Here is a 23,526-nt window from a genome sequence, read left to right on the forward strand (position 1 = left end):
CATGATGTCCTGCAGGGAAAGCTCCGGAGAGACGGTCGTGCCACCACCGGCGGCGTCCGGGGGGGGGGCGGTCGCTCCAGGGGACCCTCTGCCCAGAGTGTAGCGGTCCATGTTGTTGACCTGGACCGGTCCCCCGCGGAGGGAGGCCTTAGTCTTACGCCCCTCGGGCCCCGCTTGCCCCCCATGTGGTCACGGACACCGAAGGGGACCGCCGATCAAGAGTCGTAGGGGCACCGGCACCGCAGACCAGCGCCTCACCAGAGACCACAATATAGCGGTGCGGGGGGACCCAAGGCGATGGGCACACTAGTGGCAGGTGGAGACAAAGCCTCGCGCAGAGGCCAAGGAAACACCCCGCCACAGCAAGTGCGTTCGCCGGCCAGCCCCCTGAAGTACGAAAGTGAAACCGAAAGTGGTAGAGCGGCCACTGGCACCGCACTGCAGCCGCTGTTGTTCAATTACGACACGGCTCCACGGTTCACCTTCGCCCCGGGCACCTCCGTCGGGTGGGTCCCAAAAGTTCGAACAACGACAACTCAGGATTCCCAGGTCCGATTCGAGTTCTGAAAAGAGATACGTGCTCAGCCGGTCGTCATCTGCCAGATTCCATAAACCACATCAGGATATTCTCAGGATAAATTCCGAGGAGCAGCAAGGGTCCGGGGAGCCCTGTGCTCACGCGACCATCTTGGATGCGCGCTAGGCTCCTCCTCCAGCTCTCACATATTTATTCAATGATCTGGGGTGACAAGCAGGTGGGCACCCCTGTCCACTGAGGTGCTGGATGCGACCCAAAAGCTTTACATCTTTCTCCAAAGTGTGGCATTTTCTTGTCCCACAAAGCACTGCACTTTAAAATAAATTCAAGATGGAGATTTTCTCTCCATTGGATTAAGAGCTGGCTAAACCAACCTGCTGCTGTGGCTCATTTCTATTAGCACTTCACCTCCGGAGCTTCTGCAAATTCCAATCACAGGCCTGCCATCTGACTGGGAGCACAGGAAGGCCTGGCTGACATTCCTTACTGCCCTGCTCTCTTTGAAGCCCGGTTTGATTTACCCAGCCCTGACCTGGCTGGTTCCCTGCAGCTGCAGAGCTCCCCCCTTCAGATAAGCTCTGCTCTGTGCAGGCTACTTATCACATCATCAAAGTGATAAGGTGACTAAGTCTGTTAAGGCTGACTAATCTGGAAACGGCTGCTTGAAGGCTGGATTTGGGCTCGCAGAAAATAAAGTTATACAACTTCTTTTCTGTACTAGTTATAATGACTGCAACAGTGGCAAGTTGTTACATTTATAATTGCAAATCTTTTAAGTCATTCCATGACATTTTGAGTCCCTTCCTAGCAATATTTATACTTAAATAACATATTCCAATGTTAGCCTATGGAGTTAATAATCTACAATGGGGGGAAAACAAATTGGCAGTTTTTGCCTCACCAGGTCATATAAAATAACTTTTATAAGGTCCCTGCTTATAGTTACATGGCACCACACCCCTTAGGCTCCTAGGGGAGACCTTGGGGATGACATATTAATTCTAAAGTCAAATTTGCATATTATTTACTTTTATAGACAGTCTGCAAAGTAGGGCTGGATTTAAAAATGACAGCAGGCAACACAGTAGTGCACACCCCAGTGCTAGAAATCTTCTAGGCCTCTAAACCACCCTGCCCTATTACGTACTAGGGGCTTATAGGTGGTTTGAAACCCCCTTGCCTTATTATATACTAGGGACTTACAGGGGTCTGTCAATTATAATTATACCTAATAACTATATATCTTTTTAATCAGAGCACTGGCCCTGGGCTTGGTTAGCAGAGCCCAGGGCACAGTCACAGTCAGTTTCCACCATGATAAGTCAATAAATGGAGATGAACAGGGCAAAAAAGATGCCTTTCTCACACTCTCTAATTAACTGATGGATGGGGGATGCCTAATGGGTTGATATGCTTTTGCACCTGAAAAGATCATTTGAGGCAGTTTCTTTAGAATGATGCTAATAAATCTGTGGTATTTTTGCACCTTTATGAGATGGTTTAATGCATTGTTATATAATGCCAAGAAGTATTTGAAAAGTATTTGAGTGTTTGGTCAAAGCAGAGGGTGATGTGGCTCAAGACAGTGCACATTTTTAATGAGCTACAACCTTGAACTCACAGTGACCTCTCAGCTGCCTCAGTACTCGCCCCGCCAATGTAATACCTTAGCATTGCCATTGATGCTCTTACTTGGCACCAGAGAACAACATCTAGGTAAATACCTGATCCCCTAAATTGTAACTATAGCACAGTGCAGGCTCATTATTGTTTTGCTCTCATGAGCCGTCCCCAAGCTGATGAGTATGTCCAGCAACCTGTAAATATTCTCTACTGATGAGGGAGTAATCCCGAAACACTGGTGTCTAAAGATATGATTTCGAAAGACGACATTAGCTGAAACATTATATGAACTTTGTGTGAAAAGCTGAACTACAACTACCAAGATGCTATGGGGTAATGGCGCTGTTACATTTAAGCAGTGTGTTCCTACCCAGATTCAGATTCAGATTTCAAAGTCTTTATTTCGATTATTAGCAATCATAAAAGACATATTAAAAAAAAGAAAATATAACTGGTTCATTTAAAATATCCAAAGGGAATCAATAAACATAATTATTATTTAGACACTCACAAAAATACATAAGTGCACAAAAAGAACATTTCTTAACAAGTGAATAAAACAGGATTGAATTTAAAAAAAAAAAAAAAAAAAAAAGAGAAAAGCAAAAAAAATATTTCAAAAGTTAGGATTACAGTTCTAAATTGCGAACAATGAATGCAGTTAATAAGACATAGTCGTAGGGTCGTAGGGTGGTTTAGCAGGTGTATACTTAAACTAAACAGATTATGGCAAATAGCAGAACAACTTTTGCACTTAGCGCTAAGACGAGCGCTTTTTTAACCTAAGGAGCCAAGCCCAGCCCAAGTACTTTGCCAAGGCTACCACAAAAACCTCCGAGGTGTTAGTCCTGAGCACCTGTATAGCTTCCATTACTGTTTTATATGGTAAATTTTGGAACAGAGGTTTTAACCATTTTTTCCGAGGTGCTCCATACCTAGGACAGGCAAAAAGGAAGTGACCTTCTGACTCAATATGACCTAAGCAGCACATACAATAAGGTGATATCCCTGTGGACCATTTGTTCAGAAAGATGTTTAATGGCAAAGCGCCCACTCTAAACTGATGGTACAATTTCTTATCTAGCGGTCGGGAAATAACATCCCAGTATGGCTCTCTCAATAGGTCAATTTTGAATGTTAGAAACCTGCCGGTGAGGTCATTTTTATTGGACAGCATCACTCTTTTTAGGCGGGTAGTGGCCCAATATAGAGATTTGAATTCATCTTTAGGTGGGAAGGGATTAGATTGTGGGGATGACCAAAGATGTTCCAAGCCCATGTCTATCAGAATTGTTTTTACAGCAATGAGCCATGGTATTTTCCCTGAACCCCTGATGGACCTAACTTCTGACAATTCCTTTGCAAAAAGGAATAAGTCTGGGGATGTCCATATTCGTCTCCACATTGCCACTAACCTAAATCTTGCCATTTCATTTATGGGGGCGGTGCCGAGATCTAAGCAGAGAGGGAGCGAGGGTGTAGACTGTGGGAGGCCCACTAGATTTCGGAGGAATCTACATTGAGTTTTATACAGATTAGACAAGTCCATATGACCCCATAGATCTGCGCCATATAAGATGGCTGTAGAAATTTTAACATCATAGATCTTAAGGGCCGGCAGGACCCGTCTAGTGATTGATTCCTTCTGCTCTTTAACGAGACAGCCAGTAAGCCTGGCAAGTTTGAGTTGTTGCATATTGATCTGATCCTTCCATCTCAGACGACTATCAAGGGTGACCCCTAGATAGGTCATGGTATCAACCTGTTCAAGGTTTACTCCATTCATCTTCACTGAACTTCGGACTGGGTGGTTTTTTGTAAAGACCATAAATTTTGTTTTCCCCACGTTGACTACCAGGTTGTTGATGGCACAAAACTCCTCAAAGCGGTCCAAAGCCCGCTGTAGTCCGCTGCGTGTTTTAGAGAGGATTAGAGTGTCATCTGCAAAGATGAGTAGCGGGAACCTCATCCCTGCCAACATTGGGGCATCAGTGGTAGTATCCAAGAAAAATGTAACAACTTGGTTGATAAAAAGAAGAAACAGGGTAGGGGCCAGGACACACCCTTGGCGGACGCCTCGGGTTACGGGGAAAGTTTCTGTGACTTGTCCCTGACCCCCCCACCTCACCCTCGCAAAGTTGTCCTCGTGGAGTCTTATGATAAGGTCCAATAATTCGGGTGGGCATCCCAAGGTTACCAGTACACCCCACAACCTGTCCCTGGGCACCAGATCGAAGGCGGACTTCAGATCAATGAATGCAGCATAGATGTTACCACCACCTAGCCAAACCTCCTTCCAATAGATCAGGCAGAATCTAAAAACCTGATCTATGGTGCTCATTCCCGATCTGAAGCCCACCTGCATGGGGGACAGGATGTTCTCCATTTCTATCCAACCCAGGACCCTTCCCAAAACCATACGCGCCACTATCTTTTGGATCGAGTCGATTAAACTGATAGGGCGGTAGTTTGCTGGAATAGATTTATCACCCTTTTTATAGACTGGAACTATTTCTGCCCCTTTCCAGAATTTCGGGACTGTAGCTCCAAGTACCAGAGTATTAGCTATTCTAGTGATATACGGGAGCCACAAAGTGGGATTAGATTTAAAAAGATCCGCCGGGATTAGGTCCATACCTGGGGCTTTGCCTCGGAGAGTAAGTGCCAATGCCAACTCAACCTCAGCAACCGTAAAAATGAGTTTCCCGCTTTCTGGGGTCTGCGTGAATAGATTGCCTGAGGGATTTGAAGTATCATCGTCCCCAGCTCTAAATTGGGCCGAGTAAAATGATACCCAATCCTCGAGTGGCACATTATTTCCGGGTGTGGAAGAGTCAATGTTTTTGCCCCATTTAACCAACTCCCAAAACCTTTTCTGGTTATTAGAGGATGATGCCTCTAAAAGATCTGACCAGAACTCATCCTCCCACTCCCTTTTGGCTTTGCTAAGGGTTTTTTTGTAATGGAGTCTAGCAGTTCTCACTTTGACCATGTCCCGAAATTTAATGGCAGAGATGAGAGCTGTATGTGCCTCTCTACAGTCCTTGTTTTACCATTTTTGGGGCAAGGGATTAGTTTTAGTAACAACTTTCCTATATGGTTTGGATAGCATTGATTTTAAGCTGTCAAAGCACTTAATATGAACACCCATCACACTATTTGCAGCTCCAATCTCCACCCCCGACATATCTATTTGCAACATTTCATTGAGTGCATTTCCTACTACAGCATTAATATTATTTAATAAGCATTCATCTTCTATAACCTGTGACCACTTCAATCTCCTCCTATCATTAGTAAGTAGGACATCCCCTGTATAAGTTGCAGATGGTTCCTCCCTTCTACTTAAATCCGGTGTCTTCATCGATAGGGACAGTGGGTTATGATCGCTTTCCGGGCGCTCTAAAACTACCATATCAATTAAGAGAGCCCAATGCTCCATGTCCAGTAAAATATAATCAATGCGGCTTTGCCTATGGCCATTATCAAAAGTGCTTTTTCCCTTCGCATCAGAGGCAGAGCGGCCATTACATGCCCTAAACCCATTTTGTAAGCAAAAGGCCGTCCAAGACACTGCAGCCTCTGTAGCTTTAGCCATCTTCTCCACTTGTAAGTCTGGAATACCCCAAGCAGAATCATCTGCCATAGTCCATGTGTCTCCCATATCTAGCACAGGTTCTATAGTACAATTTAGGTCCCCAGCAATGATGGTAGTAATACCTCCGACCATTTTCGTTATCATGTGATCAACAAGGTTCAACAGGGGTGGGCATCGACCGCCAGAAAGGCCTCTAACATAGATGTTAATGATATTCATAGCTTGCTTGTTCCCTTTGTTCAAAACAATGGATAACAGATCCTGATTCTCCACTGGGAACTCTGTTGGATAAAAGCCCAGGGAATGTTTCACCCAGATTAACAGGCCACCTGCGGCCCGCCCTTTACCTCCTTTAATTGCGGGTTTGAAAAAGTTAGAATAGCCCAGTTTATGGACAGGTTCCGTTGCCCATGTTTCCTGCAGCAGGATAATATCGTAGTTGTCCATAAAACTTGACCAATCCGCAGACACAAGGCGTGCCTTAATACCCGCTATATTCCAGGACAAAATTTTTAGATGGTCATTCAAATTGCCTGGCAACATATAGTGTAAGTGCTGTACAGATCCATGAGCAGCCCCTGTACTATCATTATCCACTAGATGCTCAACACAGTCTACCGGGGCAATGATTTTCTCCTCGATCTGGGACCCCTGGATAACTACATGTGGTCTAGGGCTGTTTGGCAGATATGTTCGGCCTCCCTCCCCGTCAACTAGATTGGTCGGTAGAATTAGGCATACCACATTATAATCACTGGGGACTTGGGCTATCACACTACCAGTCGGAGACTCGCTAAAAGGTTTGTTAAGTCAATCTATAGCTTCCAAGTCAGAAAGGCGGCCAAAATGATTAAAGAGAAAGGGGCGCTGGCAGTCAATCGGGGTCAATGCCATGGGATGTCTTGCAGCAGGACCTTTACGGAACAGAGGATAAGATTGGAAGGGTATATGCCTGCGCGGGTAGAAGTAGGATAAATCTAATGTTTGTACATCCCCCTGCCTTGCAAATCTGGGTACTCGTTTAATAGCATCTACTACCCATGAGTCTTTGAACGATATAAGGATACAGTCTCCTTCTAGATCTTTAGCCTCAGGCCCCACCCAATCAACTCTCCTCACATACAATATCTCTGTAGGAGTGGAGGGGGGTAGCGGACGATTTTTGTTCAGCCAAAAGGTGACTTTATTACGAAGGTCACCATATGATTCCCTAAATCCTGGTTTTAATGGTGCTACGCCTGTCAGGACGATGGTGTATAGAGCCGCTTCAGGTGGAAGATCAACACTGGGGATGTTCGGCCTTTTACGCCCCCCCTCCCTGCGACTGGTAGAAGCAATATTTTGAGTTCTTGAAGAGATTGGTGAAGGACAATTTATATTAGATTGTATTTGAGGACCCATGTGTTGACGCCCAACCATATTTTGTTTAGCCTCTATTTTCGTTTGGGGCTTTAATGTCTGAGTCTGAGAACTAACACCTGGTTTAAAAGAGATGGTAGAAGAGGTATTGGTTTTTTGACCCCCTTTAGCTATGGTGTTATTTATTCCTGTCATTTTATTGAGGGAATTTTTGCCGTTTTCCATATTTTTACTAGTAATCTTATTAGGTGCCTTACTTGGTGCTGGTACATTAACAGTGTCCTTATTATTTAAGCCACACAATGCTTGCAGCATCGCGTGGTTTGATTGGATCAGACCCTCCATACTATCGATCTTTGAGGTCATGAGCCTAGTCTGCTCCAGGACTGGTAAAAGTAGTGTTTTAAACATGGCCTCCATTTTTGCCAGCAGAGCCTCATCACTATTGAGGCACATGGGACATGTGGTGGAGGAACCCAAAGCCAAAAGTGAGGGGCATAGCATATTATTATTGTTAGGCACCAAAGGTTTTAGCAAGCTTAATTGGGGCTCGGGCCCCTGGCGCCATTCCCATTGAACTGTATTTGCTTTATTGGATGTCATATTTCTTTCCCCTGACATTCTAGAATCCCGTTTTCTCTTTTTAGTATTGGGGGCAGAGTTGGATATAGGTGAATTAGCCTTTACAACAGGATTAGAGATATTGGATTGATTAAGAAGAGGAGTTCCGGATAATTGACTAAAATCCTGCTCCTCATTAATCACAAAGTCATTATCCTCCATCCCAATCTCCTGCGTATCTTTAGAGTCGTTAATACTAAGCCTTTTTTCCATTATTTTGTCTCTTGTGGACAGGCTATCCCCAATATTTTCTATATGAACTATTGCGTCCGTGGAGATGGTATGGACACAATTAAAGGCAGCATGGGGTACAGATGGTACAGGGGAGACAGATGTAGCTAAAGCCCCCAGCGAGGATCGTTTTCCACTAATCAGATCTATTGAGAGCCTTTTCTCAACCATGGCAATTTCCTTTTCTAAGATGCCAGTTGCCCGGGTGATAAAAGCGTCCAAGGGGCCAGAAACGACGCCATTAGATGTATTAATTTGTACAGTACGTACCTTCCCTGATCTTAATGGCATTTTTGGGTGGTCTTCAGAACGTCCAGAGGGAGTGGGCCTGGGCCGGACTCTGCCGTACTCGAACGGCCTCAAACGGCCCGCTCTTTGCCCGGTCTTCGCCCCGGCCGTTGCCCCGCGCGCGTCCCGCGTGCGCGTTGTCCACAAAAGCTATGAAGGAAAAAACAAGAGGAGGGGGCGGGAAGAGGACCAGCTGCGGCCGATCCACGCCGCTAGGAATGCTGGTCCTCGCGGTCCCGCCTCTACCCCTGTTGACCAAATGACAGCTTGCAAGGGGCGCGTTGGTGCTCAAAGCACATGAAGGGAGGCAGAAAGGATGTTCCCCAGAGAGAGTCTAAGCCTACGAGCGGCTCCCGCGAAGCGGGGGCCGCGAGGCGTGGCAAAGTGGCCAGACAGCAACAACACAGGAACAGCGCTTCTTTGCAGGAAGGGTCCCAAGGCTCACTCACTCCACACAGTTTTTGAAGAGGAGGAGGAGGGGGCGGGAAGAGGACCAGCTGCGGCCGATCCACGCCGCTAGGAATGCTGGTCCTCGCAGTCCCGCCTCTACCCCTGTTGACCAAATGACAGCTTGCAAGGGGCGCGTTGGTGCTCAAAGCACATGAAGGGAGGCAGAAAGGATGTTCCCCAGAGAGAGTCTAGGCCTACGAGCGGCACCCGCGAAGCGGGGGCCGCGAGGCGTGTCAAAGTGGCCAGACAGCAACAACACAGGAACAGCGCTTCTTTGCAGGAAGGGTCCCAAGGCTCACTCACTCCACACAGTTTTTGAAGAGGAGGAGGAGGGGGCGGGAAGAGGACCAGCTGCGGCCGATCCACGCCGCTAGGAATGCTGGTCCTCGCAGTCCCGCCTCTACCCCTGTTGACCAAATGACAGCTTGCAAGGGGCGCGTTGGTGCTCAAAGCACATGAAGGGAGGCAGAAAGGATGTTCCCCAGAGAGAGTCTAAGCCTACGAGCGGCTCCCGCGAAGCGGGGGCCGCGAGGCGTGGCAAAGTGGCCAGACAGCAACAACACAGGAACAGCGCTTCTTTGCAGGAAGGGTCCCAAGGCTCACTCACTCCACACAGTTTTTGAAGAGGAGGAGGAGGGGGCGGGAAGAGGACCAGCTGCGGCCGATCCACGCCGCTAGGAATGCTGGTCCTCGCTGTCCCGCCTCTACCCCTGTTGACCAAATGACAGCTTGCAAGGGGCGCGTTGGTGCTCAAAGCACATGAAGGGAGGCAGAAAGGATGTTCCCCAGAGAGAGTCTAAGCCTACGAGCGGCACCCGCGAAGCGGGGGCCGCGAGGCGTGGCAAAGTGGCCAGACAGCAACAACACAGGAACAGCGCTTCTTTGCAGGAAGGGTCCCCACTTTCACTGTTAAAAGGCTCTCGTGAGCCACCCCAAGCTGACGAGCTTTGGGACGCCTGCACGCTGTGAGTGGGATTATACCTGAGAAAATTGGCAGCATGTCCAGCAAACCGTAAATATTATCTACTGATGAGGGAGGAATCCTCAAACACTGGTGTCTAGATATACGATTTCAAAAGACGGCATTAGCTGAAAAATTATATGAACTTTGTGTGAAAAGCTGAACTACAACTACCAAGACGCTATGGGGTAATGGTGCTGTTACATGCAATCAGTGCGTTCCTACCCACTTTTACTGTTAAAAGGCTCTCGCAAGCCGTCCCAAAGCTGACAAGCTTTGGAACGCCTGCACGCTATGAGTGGGATTACTTCTGAGAAATTTGTCAGCCTTTCCAGTAACCCGTAAATATTCTCTACTGATGAGGGAGGAATCCCGAAACACTAGTGTCTAGAGATACGATTACGAAAGACGCATTAGCTGAAAAATTATATGAACTTTGTGTGAAAAGCTGAACTACAACTACCTAGACGCAATGGGGTAATGGCGCTGTTACATGCAAGCAGTGTGTTCCTACCCACTTTCACTGTTAAAAGGCTCTCGTGAGCCACCCCCAAGCGGACGATCTTTGGAACTCTTGCATTCTATGAGTGGGATCATACCGTAGAAAATTGGCAGCATGTCCAGCAACCCTTCAATATTGTCTACTGATGAGGGAGGAATCCTGAAACACTGGTGTCTAGAGATACGATTTTGAAAGACAGCATTAGCTGAAAGATTATATGAACTTTGTGTGAAAAGCTGAACTACATGAACCAAGACGCTATGGGGTAATGGCGCTGTTACATGCAAGCAGTGCATTCCTACCCACTTTTATCATTATTGTTGTGCTGACCACATCTATACAAAAGGACCCAGCACTACAGGCCTGGAGCCTGGCTGCCTGGTATTCTTAAGGGTAGTGATGGTGCATGCTTGCTTGGCCAGCTTATGAATCCCTCCATTCTGACGAAGTTGTGGGTGCTGAACTGAGGTGTCATTTTTGGTATCTTGCTCACGGCTGTATCTTGAGCAGGCTGACCCAATTTACTGCTCCCAGCTCAGCTCACACACAGATACTGCTGAGGACCCTCTTCCCATCCCTCACCTCTTCAAGCACTACCGATATAACCTCTGTCCATGTCATCAGAGCCACTGACAGGGTGGAACTGAACAAAGGGGTCTACACCATTGACAACATTCCTGGCACATCCTTAGTCCCAGAGAAGTATTATGTACTTTATAGTGAGTATGTATCTGGGGCCCACAAGTAAACAGAACTACACCTAGTACATGTTTTCAGCACGACAGGGACCACAGCACTGACAGCAGGTTATCTGCTGGTGCCACTTCTCACCACGACTCTTGACAAAGTAATGTAAATATTCTATCAGTCCTAGTCATATGCACCATAGACTTCTTGTAAGAAGTAAGAACGTGTAAAATAACAGCATTAAGACAAACGTCAGAAGCGATGATGATATATGTACATTTGTTTTGTGTATTCCATGACCGAAGCTATGGCTAAGCAAACTAACAATTTGACATATCTTCTGTAAAGGAGTGAAATCCAGCATTTTCTCCATATTGCGTTCCTGAAACGAGAGGTCTTGCTTGTCAGATTTATCATCAAAATGTTTTGTTTGCTCTGTTGGGAAGCACCTTCTCAAAACAAGGATTTGTGAAACAATCATAGTGAAAGTCAAGGAAGCAGCAGCGTTGTAAAGAGGCGAGTCTTGACTTTAGTTTGATGTGAACTGTGTTTTGTTCCAGGGGATATTCTCAGTGACCAGCCCTCACCCTGACATCTATCTTGTGGCGCGTGTGGAGAAAGTCTTACAGGGAAGTATCACACACTGTGCAGAGCCGTACATCAAGACTTCGGACACGGTGAAGGTACATGATTGCAATAAGAGAAGAAAGTATACATTCACGTATATGTTTCAGTTATGTCACCTGTGCCATACTAACAGCACTGTTTGCTGCAACTAAAATGCTAGATTAAGGTTTATGAACACAATGATGGTCCATATAACAAGTCTAGAGTGAAAATATCGAGCGATTGTACTGCCCAAAGTGGCCTACACGATGCATGCTTTACAACAGGCATATAGGGTCATTTGTGAACCAGACACAAACATTTGAATAGAATTCTTACTTCGACATTCGCCAATGAAGTCTGCAACGGGCCATCAGTAGATGATCTCTGCCACAGTCTCGATGGTCACATCATTTTGTGCAACTTCATTTTGTGCCAGATGTTTTTTATGCCCTGCTTCAAAGCGCAGCTGTTGCTAGACGTATTGTTACAGCTCCAGAAAGGGGAGTTCTCTTCCAAATTATGCTATTGCCTATTTGGGGTAATTGAATTGTAATGCATTAGGGACTATTAAATCTCAAAAGTACTTTGAAGCATAACGGATTACATTTTTCATTACATAGATGCAGTATACACACAAAAGCAATCTTCTCTGTTTTATTTTTTTATTTCACCAGGGTGTTTATAATGTTTTATCTTGGCCCAATGCAAACCAGATGTATTGGGTTGGCCTATGCTTGTTCACAAGGCCACAAGCAAGATATTTAAACATTTTCAGAAGAGATTAGTATTTTAAAATGATTGTTCTAGCAACATCACAGAAGACAGAAATTGCACAATATTGCTTATCAGTAGCACAGCGCCACAACCGTTTTTCTTCTCTCTCCCTTTAAGCCGATCATGCAAGTATGACATCATTTCTTATCCCACACAAACATATGTGCAGAAATAGTATCCTGTAAATTAATATAACAGTCCCACAACTGACTGTGAGATCTGGCATCCTTGGCGGGGTTTCCCCAGTCTTTTTGCCTCCAGTATTTGTTAGAAACAGACCATTTCCTCTTACTTTTGTTGCCATTTAATTGTCAAACTTGTGAATGAATTAGCACTTTTCCATTGATTAGCACTGAGTGTTTTTAACTGTTGGCTCCTTTACGATTATTTTACATTTCTCATTAACATTAAAGCCTCGAATATAGTTTCTTAATTATTGCAGTATTGTTTTTTTTTTTAAGAACAAACGTTATTGAAGTTTTTTTTGCCCACAATATGTTCAAAAAGCAATGTTGCATGTACATAAAGTGAAATAAAGTATTGGCATGCATGACCAATATTATACATTTTACGTGGCACCACTGAAATAGAACAAGAAGAAAGAGAAGAAGAAAAGAAGGAGAAAGAAATAAATAAAGATATAACAAAAAAAACGGCTGCGATAAAGGGAGTAGGAATATTGTCCTTATGAAATGTCCAGGTCTCCATCTGCTTTTCAGATGATATAATCCCGTCATCAATTTGGTGACAATGTGTGTAAAACCATTTTAGTTGTGGGGCAGAACCTCCATGTCTAAAGGTGTGGGCTTTGGTGGCGGTGTCAAAACAATTCCTCTGTAATCTGCCCAGCGCTGCCATATGTGTGTGTGTTTGTGAGGGCAGCCACACGCTTTCAAGATTGGCTCCTCCAACCCCATGCAGAAATCTAACCCTCGCTTCCATTCCCCCAATAGGGGTGGGGATGGTGCCCTCCAGGAATGGGCTATGTCGCGTTTAGCTATGGTCAGACCCAGGAACAATAAATGTCCTTTATATCTATTACTCCCAATGTCCTCTGTAATGCTAGTACCTGCCGTGGTGTACTTGGTATGATCCAACCCAGCATCTCAGCCCGGCATCTATTCACATCCTTCCAAAACTTGTCAAGAACTGGGAATGTCCAAACTGTGTGTATGAAGGTGGCCTCCTCCACTCCGCAACGGAGACACACTGGGGAGGCAATAAGACCAGCCCTGTGAAGCCTCAATCGAGTAAAATATGTTCTGTGCAGTTATTTCAGCTGCATTAACCGTAGTCACGAGGAGACAGCAGCCCCTCGAGGGGACTCCAGCGCCTCCTTCCAATCATCATTGTCGATAGGGCCCAGATCTGTTTGCCGAGCTTCCCTAAGGGACTCCAGTGTTGATGCACTATGAGTGACTAGTGTTTGATATATTTTAGATATTTTGTGATCAACCAGGTCACCCATAAGGAGCTTCCCTTCCTGTTGACTAAATTCGGAAATGGCGGTAAGATCCCTGAGATAGGGAGTAATTGCTTGACGGAACTGTAGGTATTTGTAAAACTGGGTGCGACTAATGAAATATTCATCTTGGAGGTCTGAGAAGGATTTGAGAGAGAGACACTGGAGAGCGTCTGCTAGTGTAAAGATACCCATTCGGTCCCATCCTTGGAACCCTTGTAACTGTTGCAGCCGTGGAAGAAGATTGCACCATAACAGGGCCTCACCTGTAAGACGCTTCGGCCAGCCTATACGGTGAAGAGATTGACGCCATATTGCCAGTGCCACTTTGGTAGCCGGTGGAAGAGCATAGGAGTTGGCACAGCCATACAAGTATTTATACAGTGACGGATCGCCCACTAGACATCGCTCCAGCGCGTAGGCTGGCTCCTCTATGGGGCAGTACCACCAGTCATCAAGAACCTGTAGGTGAGAAGCAGTGTAGTAAGACTGAATGTCGGCGGCCTTAATGCCCCCACAGTAAGTAGAGAGGAAGCATTTGCAAAGTGTTATTATAATTGTTCCATCATCATCCCACAGTAAACCACGTTTGTGGGATAGGGAAGGAGTGGTTGTGTAGTTGATATAGGAGCCGAGGAAGGAATATCATTTTGAAGATTTGCGAACTGCCTTTCAAGGATAAGGGCACACCCACCCACGACTTCAGCTCCATCTAGACCCTAGTGAGGACTGTATCAAGTGCTCTAGATATCTCCCGTCACTCGGTTATTATGACCTACAAATATTTCATGCCTTTCCGAGCCTGAGAAAGGTCTGAGGCCCATGTGTAATTGACCGAGGACCCACGCAGAGGCCATAGTGTTGACTTATTAACATTCATAAAGAGCCCAGAGATCTCACCAGAAGTTCCCATAATTTGAAGAATGCGAATGCCCTATCTCTGAGGGTCGGTCAGGAAGACGAGGACGTCATCTGCGTAAAACGCGATTCTGTCGGAGACCTCAGCAGACCATTCAAAGCCCCTGATCTGTGCGTCCATGCGTACCCACGCTGCCAGCGACTTGATGGTCAGAGCAAACAATAATCGAGACAGTGGGCACCCTTGTCTGGTACCTCGACTTATTGGGAATGACGAGGACACCTTGCCGGATATATGTACGAGGCAGTTAGCCCATGATATAACATGCGAATATATGACAGAAATTTTGGGCCAAAGGAAAGCTGCAGGGTGACCAAGACAGTCCAGGGCGGCTATTGCGTTATGAACCAGACAAATGTTGTGGCTTGTGGCACATCCAGGCCGGGGAGATGTGCCAGCAGTCTGGTGGTGAGCACTTTGGCTAAGAGCTTTGCTTCTATATTTAATAAGGAGATTGGTCAATAGGAAGCATGAAGTTCTGGTAGACGCCCCGGTTTTTGGAACACAACAATTTCTGCATGCCTCCAATCTGGGGACATGAATGTGGTCTGGGCGGCTTCTTGTATAGCTGCAAGGCAATGTGGGCCCAACAGGGCCATGTAAGCTTTATAGAATTTGCAGGGGAAGCCGTTAGGGCCTGGTGCTTTTCCGGAGTGTAAATCGCCATTCGCAGTAGTCTGTTTCTCCAGGGCTAGAGGAGCTTCAAGCAAGTTCCAAGCCTCTTCAGAAGTGCTCGATCTCAGAGGCATTCAGAACCTCATGGGCCATGCATAGAGACCGGTAGTACATCGCAAAGCTATGAGCGAGCACAGCTGGGTCCGTCACTAGTGCATCTACAGAATCTCGGAGTCCCGGAAGTGGTGCATGTGCCTGTGCTTGTTGACATAATCTAAACAGGAGTTTCCTGGACTTGTCGCCCCACTGATATATTCTACTTTGCATAGCGAGCCATGCCCCCACGCCTCGTCCATCAACCCGTTATGATACTGCTGCTGAAAAAAGCGCAGCTGCCGGCAAGCTGCTGCCCTGTCTTCACCACGTGCCCAACGTTCCATGGTCACGATTTGCACTTCTAACTGAATGAGTGACTGTCTTCGTTGTCTGCGTTCAGCGGTGCAAAAACTAATATCGACCCAGCCCAGTGTAGGTTTCATGGCCTCCCAGAAAGTGCACGCCGAAGTCACCGACCCTTCATTATGAGAGATGGATTCTGAGAGCATGTTCTATTCTTCTGCGCAGCATATGCTACCACCAGACTAAAGTGGATTAAGCCACTGTGCAGAAGTTTGAATATCAGGAGCTATTCAGAGTCGTTTAGAATACTAAAATCTGATAGTCGCCAACTTATTGTATTTGGTGTCAGCAAATTTTTGTTGGCTGCCAGTCACATAAGATATAGGAATAGGCTTACATTTTAAAAGTTTTATAAATATTGATTTTTAGAATTTTATATGTGTTTTAACTTTTTATGGTCTTGGATTGAATCACCTGACAATTTTAGCAGTAACGGTGCCTAAATCGGAGCTGCATGCGATAATTGAATAGTTATCCTTGTACTGTAGTGGCAAGAATTGTAATCGAACTATGTGCAATCGGGGCGGAGACAGAAAGGAGAAAGATTCAAAGTGTATATATGTCTTGTATTTTAGCCCCTTGTAATTGATATATGTTTTTACGTTTGCATTAGAGGAATGAAATTTGCAATATGGACAAAGATTTGTTTTGTACGCTTTGATGATTCTTTGAATCAAATAAAGATTTTTGACTGACTGACTGACTGAGAGCATGCCATGTATTTGAGCACGATGTGTTGGGTTTTGCAAATTCCAAGTTGAGAGTCGCCACCTGAAAGGGGGCCGGCATGGGCCTATCAGAAGATAGATGGCCACAGGAGAGTGGTCTGACAAGCCTCTAGGTAGAATCACAGCTGCCAGTACCCTATAAACAAAAGCACCTGGAACAAATATATAGTCCAACTTATAGTATGAGGTGTGGGAGAAGTATGTGTAGCTAGCATTTGTGGAGTAATGTACCTGCCATGTATCAGCTCACCCCACCATATTCGCTAGAGTCTGTAATTTGGTATTGGGGGTCCCGCCGACCGCCCCGTAAGGCAGCATTTATCAATAGCTTGGGACATGACATTGTTCCATTCGCCACCAACTACTGCAACCCCCCCCCGGCAGAGCACCCCACACCCCCACCAGGTGGTCCAGGAAACTCTGACCAAGGGCCAGTGGGGAGCCTGGGGGGGCGTAAACACTGCCAAGCACAATGTGCTCCCCAGCCACGGTCCCATGTACGAAGATGTTGCGACCATATATATCAACCCACTTCTGTATCCGTGTAAACGCGACTCTGCAGTGAATCCAGGATGGCAACACCCCTGGAACGCCTAATGAATTCTATGTCAATCCTGCATGAAAAGTGTATATGAATCCATAACGAGTGAGACAAGGGGCCTTAGTACTGAGCATGTGTGTCTCCTGTAATAGGAGAACATCGGCAACATCTGCACCAATATGCTTGGCATGTCGAAGGACTGCACCCTGCTTAATCTTATCCAACATGCCCCTTGTATTCTAGCTCACTGTGAATAGCTGACCAGAGTAGTCTACTATAGGTTTTGCCGCCGTTCTGTCATGGGGAGGTGAATCGTTGTATCAAATAAGCCAGGATTAATTTGTTTTAAGGGCATCTGAGCTACACAGCACTTAACTAAGAGAACGAAGCAAACCACAACATACATAACATCCCTACCCCCTCCCACCCCACCCTAATACCTAAAGTATCTATCACGGGAAGTATTGCATCCCACCCCAACAGTGGGATGGGGTACAGTCTTCCAAATGGATCCCCAGAGTCCCTATAGTGTCGCAAGTCCTACTGGGGGGACTGAAGCAAACCCATGCAATCTGCCCATATCTAACCTGAACACCAGTGTTTGAGCAGGAGGAACACCCAGGCTCCCACCCCGGGTGTCCGGACCATAAAGATAGCAGCATTATTTCTTTGAGGGCAGCATGTTCTCTGGATCTTGTTTATTGTTTTTGGATCGCCATGTGGATCTGGATCTGTGGCGTCTTTTGTCTTTGGGTTTCGGCTGTGTGTGGCTCAAGTCCACTGCTGAGGAGTCAGAGTCTCTATGTGGCAGAGTATGTGCTTTAATGGGTCTTTGTTCATCTGTCCATGCGTAAATCTCTTCTGGGGTGTCAAAAAAGGTGGTGCGGGAATTGAAGACCACCCTCAGGCGGGCTGGGTATAGAAGCATGTAGGGGATTTTGAGGTCTCGTAGCCATGCCTTGGCAGCGGTGAAAGACTGAAGTTGGTGCTGGACCATTTTGGTGTAGTCCGGAAAGATCATGGTTCATTGGGAATCATATGAAAGATCTGCCTTAAGCCGTGCCTGAGGTAGGATCACATCACGATCATGGAAATTCTGAATTTGTGCGATCATGGACCGTGGTCTGGCCCCGGGCGGAGGTATTTGCTGCAGGGCCCTATGAGCACGCTCAACCACAAAGCACGGGGGAGGGCATCGTTCGGAATCCACGAGGTGAGCCAGTTTGTGAGGAACTTCCCTGCATTGTTCTCTTCTCAGTTTTCAGCGAAGCCCACGAAGCAGAGATTGTTTCTTCCTGCGAGTCCCTCTGCATTTTCTTGCAGTATTCTTTTTAATGTTACATTTCTAAGGTAAACTTTCTTTTGGCACTTTAATGTTCTTGTCTATTTCACAGATTTTTCTTTTGGTTTGTTTCAAACAACCTTTCTTGCCAACTACAATGGGAATAAAAGTTATCCTTCAGCAGAGGTAGCTTATATTTGCGGGTTCTACATTTTATGTAAGGTGAGAGCTCTGTTAAAGTTTGCGTGAAGATTGTGACCCTTCTCTCTTCAGTCACCTGTAAGCCAGATTCCCTTCAGTAGTATTTACAGTGGGCTCATACCTGACACAACAAGCCCACATTTCTAATCAGTCTGAGTACCCTGCTTCCAATTTCATCTTTTCCAAATAATTAAACCCCTCAATTCTACTAGGAAGGCCAGATCAGTGGTACAGAAATGGGGCTTCCCCATATTAGTTGATGCAGCACACCATATAGGGTTCAAGTCAAGTCAACATTTTATTGTATAATTTGTTAAAATTATCACAATACCACATTTATAAATAAAAGTATATAAAAGTTAACCATATAGGGTTCTTCCTAATATGTCTTCCTTGAGTGATTCTCCAATCTGTGTTATCTCATTAAGGTAACCAAGATATCTGATTGTATCATTCTTCATTTCACTCATCAGGGTTCCATACTACCACTAGTAACTCACACGTCTAGACATTCCTCTAACACAAAAACAAAGGCCTTCATATATTTCAGACGCCGTATTGTGCACACTCTGCCGCAAACAATTAAACTAGATTTCTCCCTTCTTGTGTATGTAAAGCTACAAAGCAGCATTTTGCTGGTCACATCTAATGTCAAGATAATAGATTATCCCTGCAGATGGATTCCTCTTTTATTTCTAGCTGTAGCTGTGGAAGTCGCCAAAAAGCCTTACATCCTTTGGAGTGCAGGCAGGAGTGTAGTCTATCTTGAAGTCCGCGAGGTGCTGTTGCTGGAGGTCCTTTAGCCAGTCGACTACGAGGAGATGTGGGTAGGAGGGTAGATCCCCAAAGCTCTCTGAAAAAAAACATAACAGAGAAAGACAACCAACATTTTAGAGGGCCCTACTTTTTCATTTCTGGAGCTCACCCTTGGGATCCTGGAACAACAAACCCATGGTAAAATCAGGGCCAGTTGATATTACCATTTTAATGAGATGATCGAGGGAGTAATTAACTGGTGTGAAAGTGTGATTAGCGTCTTGGAACTCGGGGGCACCCATACTTCAGTTTCATCTCAAGCTGGATACTTGAAGACCCCAGGGATACCTTTTACTGTTTTGTCCCCCGAGGAGCCAGCCATTTAGGTAGCATCGTCATGCTAGTTTAAAAAAAACCTTGAGATGGCGGGGTGCTGCCGGTTGTGTTACTGGCTTGGGGAGCCCTAGACGCCAGATGCTCATGGATCTGGGGGCCTCCGTGGAATACAGCGCATGGATGCTCTACCTCCCCACCATACTCCTGTGCTCACCAGCTCAATGGGGGAGCCTTCTGAAGGCCGGCAGGGTAGGAAGAGAAATCCGGCTCCCCACTGACTGCATGTAGAAAGTGCTGGCTGTGCAGAGTGTCGGCACAGAGCAGTCGGGCTTCAGAACTTCCATTCGGTTCCTACTTAGCATTGCATGGCTGTTACAACAAGGCAGGGGCACCTGATTTTTGTAAATCGGGTGCTTTTAAACAATGAACAAGAAAATCAAGGACAATTTTATTATTGTTGTGGCCACATTAAAAGGAAGCCACTCTGGCACTGTAACATGCCCCGTACACCAAATTCCAGATTTGGATGGATGGTGCTCGAGAAGAGCAGGGCCACCACCACTAGAATCCACAAGCGTTTGGGAACTCCTGGAGAGTCGTAGGTCCCCACCAGAGTCTCCTACTTCAACTTGGAAATGAGCGCCCTAAGTCTCCTGGGCCTAAAAAGTGTGACTTGGGAGAATTACTTTTTTTCAACCATTCTTAGAGCTGCAGCTTTTGTTACCTGGATCTGGGATACATGGATATTTATTGTAAAGTACTCAATGGCTGCTTGTCACAGATATTGTGTTCCATGGTTGCAGGACTGTTTTGGTGAATAAATGGACGTTGAAATAAGTGTGCATGCACTACTATTGTATTGTATGGTGACATCCTTGCCAAATTTATAAGACCTGTGTTTTTAAATAATGCACCACTCATGTTTATGTTAGGATAGGATAGGATAGGATATATGCTTATAAAGCGCTCGTATGCCGTGGCGTCTTGGCGCTAAGGGGGGTAAGAACCTAGTAAAGCCAATAGCCTGTTACATGCAGCTATGTCCTAGAGAATAGCAAGGTTTTCAAAGCTCTCCTAAACGCCAATCTGTTAGATTGTAGTCGCATGGCTGCAGGCAATGAATTCCATAATAGAGCCGCCCGATGTGAAAACGCTCTACCACCCCATCTTGCCTTCCTGATCCTATCCAAACAAAGAAGATTTTGAGTACCGGATCGTAATGGTCGAGCCGGAATGTAGTGTCTAAACAGTAACCGCATAGCCCTGGCACCGCCTCCATAAAAAGCCTTATGGACCAAACATAAGGCCTTAAATTCAACACGATCCTGCATTGGAAGCCAGTGCAAGGTACGGATAGCTTCAGAGGTGGGTTTACCTCTGGGTATATCCAGAAGCAGTCGCGCAGCAGCATTCTGTAATGATTGAAGTCTGTTCATTTGGGTCTTGTCAATTCCCAAAAATAGACCATTACAGTAGTCCAACTTTGAGAGCAGGAGAGCCACTACCACTAATTTCTGTTGTTCCTTACTAATAAAAGGAAAGATCTTCTTCAAGGTTTTAATAAGGAAAAAGCAGGAGGAAGTAAGGCTGTTCACTTGAGCCGAGAAGGTTAGATTACAGTCAAAGATGACCCCCAGATTTCTGATCTTAGTTGCTGGGGTGGGACATTGCCCGGCTGTCGTAGGCAACCAAGAAGCATCCCACCGAGGTTGGCCACAGCCAAATTCGATGACCTCCGTTTTATCGGTGTTTATTTTTAAGAAGCTACGATTCATCCAGGCTATGATCTCTTCCAGGCAGGCATGAAACCTGATTGCCGTGTTCTCAGGATGTTTAGTCATGGAGATTATAAGCTGCGAATCATCGGCGTATGATGTAAATTCAAAGCCATGCCTCCTAATCAATGCCGCCAATGGCAGCATATAGATATTAAAGAGGGTAGGTGACAAAGCGGAGCCTTGAGGGACCCCACAAGGCAAAGAAACGCTCTCTGACTGTAAACCCTCCCAACTCAGGCTCTGAACTCTTTCGTCCAGGAAGGAAGATAGAAGGGACAATGCTGTGCCCCTAATGCCCACATCTTGGAGCCGCTGACCCAACACTGTGTGGTTCACAGTGTCGAAAGCTGCCGACAAATCAAGCAGAACCAAGACTGCATTTCCCCCCCGATCTATAGTTCTACGGATCTCTTCTGTGACTACGATCAGGGCAGATTCAGTCGAATGACTTGGTCTAAAACCATGCTGGGCTACATCCAATAGCTCGTTAGTTTCGAGATGGTCAGTCAGAGTTCTGTTCATGAATTTTTCCATGATCTTAGCCATTATGGGCAGCCCAGCAATCGGTCGGTAGTTTTTTAACTCTGTAGGGTCCAGCGTGGGCTTCTTTAATAAGGGCCTAACAGTTGCCGTCTTCCAGCAGGCTGGAAAGATACCAAATTCTCCAATCTGATTTAACAGTGGGGTTAGCATTTCCCCAATTCTACTTGCAACCCGATGGAGCACAATGACAGGACAAGGGTCGTTAGATGATCCTGATTTTAAGGAAAGAAGTGTATTACTAATTTCCTCTTGACCAATCCTGGGGAAACTCGTAAGTTCCCCAGAGAGTGGTCTAACTGTCATTGGAGGATATTGTACTTTGTCTGTAAGCAGGCAAACCTCAGAGAGGTCATCATAGATAACTTGAACCTTCTTTTGAAAGTAAGTTGCCATCCTGTCACAGATTATTTGGTCAGGGTGAAAAGCAGAGCCCTGCTGGGCTTTAGGGAGCAAATTAACAGTTTTAAAGAGCTCTCTAGCCGAGTTTCCTGCTTCATCTATTTTGTCTGCGAAAAACCTCTTTTTTGCCTCAATAATGGCCATTTTATAATCTTTAAGGGCAGTATTATAGATCATTTTTGCGACTATATCATACTCCAGCCGCCATTTTCGCTCGGCGGTACGACATTTCACCTTAATAGCTTTCAGCTGGGAGTTATACCAAGGAGAGGTTGGCTTATGCCTCCTAATGGTAGACCATCTTTCAGGGGCTACCTGATCAGCTGCTAATTGAAGCCAATCGTTAATGTTGGATGCCGCCAAATTGCAGTCCGTAGATAGCGGCCCAGGACCTGTACTGAGGGCCACTAGTAGATCCTCAGCACTGACTTTATTCCACCGTTGGGACAGGATTTTCGTTGATTTTATCTGTTTCTGTAACAGTGGAAATAGGAGCTTAATCCCGAACAGGACTGCATAATGGTCTGTCCAGGACAGAGGAATAACCTTTATCACTTTTGTAGTAGAGTCGTTAGAAAAAATACCGTCCAGGGTGTGACCCGCCTGGTGGGTGGGTTCAACAACCAACTGGATCAGTCCAAAAGTGACAAGATTGTCAAGGAGTTTTCCCGTGTCTGAATTGTCCCCAAGCTCCAGGTGGAAATTAAAATCACCAAGCAGCAGAAACGGGCCCGAATCGGTTTGTGACTCTAAGTAGGTCATCAATGATTGGGCAAAAATTGCTTTTGGACCAGGGGGGCGGTAAAGTAATAGGCCCTGAACATTCATTTCATTATTTCTGCTGATAGTAAAATGCACGGCCTCCGCCGAAAGATCTTGAATGGCACTTATTCGCAGATTAATATAATCCCGATGGACAATAGCAATGCCCCCCCCTTTTCCCCCTTCCCTGTTGTGTGAAATCACCGCATAACCTTGAGGTAGGGCTGTGTTCCAGTCTGGACATGAGGCATTATCTGCCCATGTTTCAGTCAGAAACATAATATCAATGTTGGTACTTCGAATTATGTCTTCGATTTGATATTTGTGTTTGCTCAATGACCGAACATTAAGCATCATACAATGAATGTATCGTTCCTGATCGCCGGATCCACAACCAGCTACTCTAGGCTGGGGGGGGGAGCGATCTGAATGTTTCTAGGAGTATTCATCATGCTACCTTCCCTCCCTCTTAACTCTGCCTCGATCAGGCCTCCCAAGCGAAAC

The 23,526-nt window shown here is 45.9% G+C and overlaps 1 protein-coding gene across 3 annotated transcripts in view; it reads left to right on the top strand.

Moving 5' to 3' along the window:
• The window catches only part of DOCK11 (dedicator of cytokinesis 11), a 1,169,031-nt gene that overhangs the window by 336,020 nt on the left and 809,485 nt on the right, over window positions 1-23,526 (top strand). For all 3 annotated transcript variants that reach the window (XM_085607886.1, XM_085607887.1, XM_085607888.1), the window contains one exon: window positions 11,419-11,541. In XM_085607886.1, coding sequence (XP_085464012.1) covers window positions 11,419-11,541 — 123 coding nt within the window. The remainder of the gene's footprint in view (window positions 1-11,418; window positions 11,542-23,526) is intronic.

Source organism: Triturus cristatus, chromosome 5_2, assembly GCF_964204655.1.
Source record: "Triturus cristatus chromosome 5_2, aTriCri1.1, whole genome shotgun sequence".
NCBI classification, from domain to species: domain Eukaryota; kingdom Metazoa; phylum Chordata; class Amphibia; order Caudata; family Salamandridae; genus Triturus; species Triturus cristatus.